We start from the raw sequence: 6508 nt of genomic DNA on the forward strand, positions 1-6508 counted from the left end.
CAGGCCAACAGCCTCCCTGGTCTCTCTGACCCTCCCTCTGAGTTAGTTCACCAAAGGCAATAACGGAGACACCCCCTCAACAGACACAGGAAGCAGATGGCCTTGACACCAGCAGGGTGACATCCGCTATTGCTACTTCTCTGCTCCCCCACAGTTCCTCGGGACTTCTCTGGACCACAGTCCTCTACCAGACCCCTGCCAGACCCCAGCCCACCATGATCCATCCGGGTCACATCCTCTTCCTGCTTTTGCTCCCAGGTGAAGCCAGTGGTTACAGGGGATGGTAGGCAGAGTGTTTGTGAGATGGGTGCTTGGGTGACGTCTGTAGGGACGGGTGCTGAAAGTGGGGTTCTTTTCCCTGCACCCCTTCCCTTCTGGGAGATCCATTTGGCTTCAGGGCCTGGGTCCTTGGGGGCGGGAGGAGGTGAGGCAGGGAGTTCTGGAGGGGCTGCCTGTTAGCATCCCCTTCTCATGGCTGGGTCTCTGCTGCCACTTCCAATTTCTTGTCACTCTCCATGTCTCTGGGAGTCCCCTTCCCATGTGGCCCTATTCCATCTCTCCAACATGGAGATTACTTCTCAGGACACTACCTTTCCTTCCGTACACCGTATTTTTTGGTTTGTTTGTTTTGAGATGGGGTCTTGCTCTGTTGTCCAAGCTGGAGTACAGTGGCGCAATCACGGCTCACTGCAGCCTTGACTTCCTGGGCTCAGGTGATCCTCCCACCTCAGCCTCCCGAGTAACTGGGATTACAGGCGCAAACCAACACCTTCAGCTAATTTTTATATTTCTTGTAGAGACGGGGTCTCACTATGTTGTCCAGGCTGGTCTCGAACTCCTGGACTCAAGTGATCTTCCTGCCTCCGCCTCCCAAAGTGCTGGGATGACAGGCATAAGCCACCGCGACAGACTGAGCATTCTGTTTTGTGAACCTTCTCTCCATTCTCATCTACTTTCTTTCTCTTTCCACAGTGGCTGCAGCTCAGACGACCCCAGGTGAGAGATCACTCCCTGCCTTTTACCCGGGCACTTCAGGTATCACTCCTATCCCAGAAGCTTGGCCAGAGGCTCCCAGAACACCCCAGTGGCTCTCCAGGTCACCATTCCACCTCCCATCCCCAAATCAGACAATCCGTGTCCTTCTCCAAGTCCCAGAATCAGCGACCCCCAGCCTCTGTTCAGGAATCCCCCGTGTGCCCGCCGCACAGCCCCGCCCGAGGGTCCTGGGACACCCAGCCTCTCCGCATCTCTATCTCCTGTTTCATTCCCCAAGCGCAACCCTAGGGAACCTGGGACCCACCCCTCACAGGGGACTTCCTGTCTCCCTGTGGCCAAAGCACAGCCCCAGGACGCAGAGCCTGATTGTCTCCCTGTTCCGGCCCCCGCTCTCCAGGCTCCTGTTCCGGATGTGGGTCCCTCTCTCTGCCGCTCCTGGCAGGCCTCGTGGCGGCGGATGCGGTGGCGTCGCTGCTCATCGTGGGGGCGGTGTTCCTGTGCGCACGCCCACGCCGCAGCCCTGCCCAAGGTGAGGGCAGGGATGGGCGCGGCCTGGAGGGTGCATGGTGTCCCTAGGGAGGGGGTCCCAGGGAGGGGACCCTTGGGGAAGCCCTGGAGGAGGTGCTGGGGAAACCCTGGGGGAGGTGTCTGGGGGAACCCCTGAGGAAACCCCTGAAGCAGGGGGTCCCCAGGGAAGTGGAGATGTGGGTGGTCAAGCTTCATGCTTTCTTTCCCCTACCCCCAGAAGATGGCAAAGTCTACATCAACATGCCGGGCAGGGGCTGACCCTCCTGCAACTTGGACCTTTGACTTCTGACCCTCTCATCCTGGATGATGTGTGGTGCCACAGGAACCCCCGCCCCAACTTTTGGATTGTAATAAAACAGTTGAAACACCTGTAGTGGTATTCTTCCTCAAAGAACCCCAGCGTTCCCAAAGCCTCCCTCCCATGAACTGTTTCTGGATCCAAGGGCCCCTCGGGACCCCCACATGTCCCCCGTCCCATCAGCCCAAGGATCTGGCATAATGTTTTTGTGCTTCATGTTTATTTGAGGGCAGTATTGGGGAGAGGTCTGGTCTCTCAGGGACGGTACTCTGTGGGTCTGTATCACGGTAGGAGTTGGAATGAGGTGCGGGTGGGCTTCAGGAATGGCTGGATCCAGGTATCAGGCTGCTGACTGTCATGATTCGGGCTCATTTGTAATATGGCCTCTGTGTGTTGAGGTCGCTGTAGACATCCGACCTCTGACCCTGGAGCTCCTAAAGGGATGAGGGCCATCAGTGGAAGGGACCCACCAAATAAAATCCAGCCTTCAGCCTTCTCCCAGTGGCCTACAAGGCCCCTGGCAGCTCCTTCAGCTTTATAGCCATGGAAGAGATCTGGGTTTTATTCAAGTGCGTTCAATGTTCCCCCCTTCTCCTCTGCCTCATCAGTGCGCCCTGGCCTCAGGGCCCCTGCATGTGCTGTTCCCTCCACCTGAAACTCTGTTCTCCTAGATCTCTCCCTTCAAGTCTCAGCTCACATCACCTCCTCAGAGAGGCATTTCTCAATTTCCCCTCTGTAGTTTCTTCCCCCCACACTCCAGTCACTGTCACAAAAGCCTGTTTATTTCCTTTACTGTGCCTCCCAAAATTATTGTATTTGTTCATTTGCTTCAAGTTTGTCTTAACTATGATATAAACTCTGTCACTGTGTCCCCAGCATCGAGCACTTACAGATGCTGGACACATCCACAGAGGGAATGAATACATGAATACAAAGGGTAACGCTTTGCCCTAAAATTTCACTGCCACCAGTAACTGGAAAGGCCCCTCGGTCTTCTGGATATCACAGAGCCAAACCTGAGATTCTTAGACTTCACAAAGTAACTTTATCCACAAGTGAGGTGAAGAGGCAAAGCTGGTTGCAGACAATACATCAGACTCCACACAGCAGGGTTCACACTTGGGGTGGGGAGAGGACCTATGTGGCCCCCAGGGGCAAGCCTCAGACAGAAACCCTAAAATTATATATAATGACTAGTCTGGACGTGCATTTTCAGGGGAGGGGTCTTAGAGGATCTCATGACCCCCTAAAGGGTTAAAAAGGAACATTGACAGAGAGGAGGACAGATGACTAAATTCTCTTGTATACACCATAGTTTTTAAAAAGAGCTTCAGCCAGGCATGGTGACTCATGCCTATAATCCCAGCATTTTGGGAGACCGAGGTAACAGGATCTCTTAAGCCCAGGAGTTTGAGACCAGCCTGGGCAACACAGTGAGAACCTATCTCTACTTTAAAAAAAAAAAAAATTAAGTTTGGGTGTGGTGGCTCATGCCTGTAATCCCAGCACTTGGGGAGGCCAAGGTGGGCGGATCACAAGGTCAGGAGATTGAGACCAGCCTGGCCAACATAGTGAAACCCCATCTCTACTAAAAATACAAAAGTTAGCTGGGTGTGGTGGCATGTGCCTGTAGTTCCAGCTACTTGAGAGGCTGAGGCAGGAGAATTGCTTGAACCTGGGAGGTAGAGGTTGCAGCGAGCTGAGACAACGCCATTGTACTCCAGCCTGGATTACAGAGTGACACTCCATCTCAAGAAAAAAAAAAAAAATTAAAGAAAAGAAAGAACGAAGAGCTTCAAGAATACTCAACCAGCACGTTTGCTTGTGCCTGTAATCCCAAGATTTTTGGAGGCTGAGGTGGGAGGATCACTTGAGACCAGGAGTTTGAGACCAGCCTGAGCAACATAGTGAAACCTCTGTCTTTTTTTTCTTTTTTTCTTTTTGAGACGGAGTCTCACTGTCTCGCAGGCTGGAGTGCAGTGGCATAATCTCAGCTCACTGCAACCTCCAACCCCCAGGTTCAAGCGATTCTTTTGCCTCAGCCTCCCGAGAAGCTGGAATTACAGGTGCCTGACACCATGCCTGGCTAATTTTTGTATTTTTAGTAGAGATGGGGTTTCACCATCTTGGCCAGGTTGGTCTTGAACTCCTGACCTCGTGATCCACCTGCCTCAGCCTCCCAAAGTGCTGGGATTACAGGTGTGCACCACCATGCCTGGCCAAAAAAACTTTTTTTTTAATTATAAAAAACACTTACACTGCTCTCAGATTATATACACACTTCTGTATTTTTTTGTGTGGATTTTTCTGAGGATTCTAGATTTTCTTAGTTTCTCAAAGGGATGCAGGGTCCTCAAACCCCAAAAAGAAATTGTAGGACTCCTCCCTTTAGAGTTACCAAGGTAGGGCTGAATGATATTCTCTGCCCTACTGAGAGCATCTCCCAGAAATCAGTCATCCTGGGGCTGGGTTTCTTCCAGAAAATTCCTGGCCTGACTTCTGGCAAGGTCTGTGCTTGCATGTACAAAGGTAAAGACACCTTTTTTTTTTTTTTTCTCCAGACAGAGTTTCCCCCTCGTTGCCCAGGCTGGAGTGCAATTGCGTGATCTTGGCTCACTGCAACCTCCGCCTCCCGGGTCAAAGGATTCTCCTGCCTCAGCCTTCCAAGTATCTGGGATTACAGGCATGTGTCACCACGCCCAGCGAATTTTGTATTTTTAGTAGAGACAGGGTTTCACTATGTTGGTCTCAAACTCCTGACCTCAAGTGATCCACCCGCCTCAGCCTCCCAAAGTGCTGGGATTACAGGCTTGAGTCACTGTGCCCAGCCCCTCTTCACACATTTTAAGTTGACCATAAGCTTGTCAGTTTTGGACTGATGTCCCATGTGCCCTCAAGGTTTGGGGGTGCTTCAGGGAGAGTGGCTTTGAAGTCCCTCTGATGGCATGAAGGAGTATTGGGCAGGTATCCCCAGACAGGAGTGAGATATGAGGAGGACAGTCTGGTTTCCTCACCTGATAAGGCGACTCCGTCTCAGTGATACGCTGTTTCCGGGTCGCTGCTGGAGGTGAGGGGTGTTGTGAGGTGCAGAGACAGGCAGAGTGGTGAGTTGAGGGTGTTTTGTCATTTCCAAATCAGCACCTCATTACCATCCCTTTGGATGTTTGAGATCTGGGAGCTTACCCAGCTGCCCACCCCTATCTAGGCAAGTCCTCAGGATGTCCCCTGCTAGCCCCACTCACCCTCCGCAGCCCCTCGCCCCCGAGGGACCAGCCGGCCCAGGAAGTACACAGCCAGGGCAATGAGCACTGTCAGCACCAGGTCCCCCAGCACGATCCCTGCCAGCACACCCGGGCTCACCGTAGAGCAATTGCAATCTGCAGCACAGGGGTCAGGGGAGGTCAGTGTGCGCTGGGAACTGTGGGGAGGGGGTCAGAGCAGGGAGGTTTGGCAAGGGTGAGGGAGGGACAGAGACAGGGAGGTCTTTGGGAGGAAGGGAGAGGGACCGCTGGGTCTAGGCCTACCGCTCTGGGCCTGGGCCTGGACAGGACGGAGACCTAAGGAGGAAAAAGAAGGTAAACTGAGGCACAGAGTTATGATGGGGGTCGAGGAGGCAAGTTTAGAAGCTGGGGAGGGTGGATCCTGACAGCCAGGAGGTTAGCAAGGGGGAGAGTGTGTCTGGCGAGACTCAGGGGGCTGGCGTCTGGGCCACGGGACTATGTGTATTACTTCTGCACAATGTGTCCTGTGGCAACACCCTTAGATGTCTCTTCCCCGCTGCTTGTAGCGGATGACGAAACTTGGGAGCTCCGGCTCTGGGAGAAACCCCCAGGCTTTGGGAGGCTGGGGACCTGCTCCCATCCCAGCACCCACTTTTTGTTCTCTCATTTCACCCCGCTCCCTGCCCTGCCCCAAGCTGAGCCCAGGGACCCGGGAGGCAGGTGCGGAAGCCCCTAACTCACCACCTACAGCCAGCAGGAGAGGCAGGAGCAGGAGCCTGCTGCAGGGTTCAAGGCCCCCCATGAAGCCGGATGCTGCTGGACACCACAGTGTAAGGGCCGGTGGGATGTGGCGCAGCGTCCAAGTAAGTGAAGGAGGAAGTCTGAGGCGGGTGGTGGCAGGAGGGAGGAGGGGACAGGGGAGGAGAGACAGAAACAAAACCCAAGAAAGAATCAGGCCCAGACACCCAGGGGCCATGCCACAGCCCCCCAACAACTGGACGTGAAGGGCAAGGGGTACATGAAGTACAAACTTCATTTCCATCCCCATCAGGGGTCAGACATCGTCTTAACAGGAGGGTCAGTGTCATGACCTTCCTCTGGCTGATTGAAACCAGCTCTGCCTCTACCTGGCTGGGCAACCTCAAGCAAGTCACTCAATCTTTTTTTTTTTTTTTTTTGAGATGTAGTTTTCCTCTCTTTGCCTAGGCTGGAGTGCAATGGCACGGTCTCGGCTCACTGCAAGCTCTGCCTCCCGGGTTCAAGTGATTCTCCTGCCTCAGCCTCCCAAGTAGCTGTTATTATAGGCGTCTGCCACCACACCCAGCACATATATATATATTAGTAGAGACAGGGTTTCACCATGTTGGCCAGCTGGTCTCAAACTCCTGACCTCAGGTGATCCACCCACCTCGGCATCCCAAAGTGCTAGGATTGCAAATGTGAGCCACCGCACCCAGCCCCAACC

General features: G+C 53.7%; 2 protein-coding genes across 6 annotated transcripts; one reads left to right on the forward strand and one right to left on the reverse strand.

Annotated features, from left to right (window-relative positions):
• The first annotated feature begins 110 nt into the window (after positions 1-110).
• Positions 111-1893, forward strand: HCST (hematopoietic cell signal transducer). 3 transcript variants are annotated; one of them, XM_033225845.1, is made up of 4 exons: positions 111-228; positions 973-996; positions 1394-1525; positions 1742-1893. In XM_033225845.1, the coding sequence occupies exons 1-4, from the start codon at positions 216-218 to the stop codon at positions 1780-1782; spliced, it is 210 nt and encodes a 69-aa protein (XP_033081736.1). In that variant the 5' UTR covers positions 111-215; the 3' UTR covers positions 1783-1893. The 3 variants fall into 3 exon arrangements, with proteins under 3 accessions (XP_033081736.1, XP_033081733.1, XP_033081734.1); XM_033225842.1 differs by having other exon boundaries at positions 125-258; XM_033225843.1 differs by having other exon boundaries at positions 125-258; positions 1745-1893.
• Positions 1894-2023: 130 nt separating this feature from the next.
• On the reverse strand, positions 2024-5942 carry TYROBP (transmembrane immune signaling adaptor TYROBP). Of its 3 annotated transcripts, none has more exons than XM_033225840.1 (5): positions 5785-5941; positions 5347-5379; positions 5065-5199; positions 4837-4883; positions 2024-2256 (listed from the first exon to the last, which is right to left on the reverse strand). In XM_033225840.1, exons 1-5 carry the CDS (start codon positions 5843-5845, stop codon positions 2191-2193), a joined length of 342 nt encoding a protein of 113 aa, XP_033081731.1. In that variant the 5' UTR covers positions 5846-5941; the 3' UTR covers positions 2024-2190. The 3 variants fall into 3 exon arrangements, with proteins under 3 accessions (XP_033081731.1, XP_033081730.1, XP_033081732.1); XM_033225841.1 differs by having other exon boundaries at positions 2026-2256; positions 4837-4880; positions 5785-5942; XM_033225839.1 differs by lacking the exon at positions 4837-4883 and having other exon boundaries at positions 5785-5942.
• Positions 5943-6508: the final 566 nt, after the last annotated feature.

The sequence above is a fragment of the Trachypithecus francoisi genome, unplaced genomic scaffold (assembly GCF_009764315.1).
Source record: "Trachypithecus francoisi isolate TF-2019V2 unplaced genomic scaffold, Tfra_2.0 Lachesis_group12, whole genome shotgun sequence".
Lineage (NCBI taxonomy): Eukaryota > Metazoa > Chordata > Mammalia > Primates > Cercopithecidae > Trachypithecus > Trachypithecus francoisi.

Excerpts from the sequence above, each read along its gene's own strand:
- TYROBP (XM_033225839.1), bottom strand. The coding sequence starts at position 5,845 with ATGGGGGGCCTTGAACCCTGCAGCAGGCTCCTGCTCCTGCCTCTCCTG. Across the intron at positions 5,200-5,346 it reads CCAGGCCCAGGCCCAGAGCG|ATTGCAATTGCTCTACGGTG; the intron begins GTAGGCCTAGAC and ends CCTGTGCTGCAG. Across the intron at positions 2,257-5,064 it reads GGGGCGAGGGGCTGCGGAGG|GAGCTCCAGGGTCAGAGGTC; the intron begins GTGAGTGGGGCT and ends TCATCCCTTTAG.
- HCST (XM_033225842.1), top strand. The coding sequence starts at position 216 with ATGATCCATCCGGGTCACATCCTCTTCCTGCTTTTGCTCCCAG. Across the intron at positions 259-972 it reads CTTCCTGCTTTTGCTCCCAG|TGGCTGCAGCTCAGACGACC; the intron begins GTGAAGCCAGTG and ends CTCTTTCCACAG. Across the intron at positions 997-1,393 it reads TGCAGCTCAGACGACCCCAG|GCTCCTGTTCCGGATGTGGG; the intron begins GTGAGAGATCAC and ends CCCGCTCTCCAG.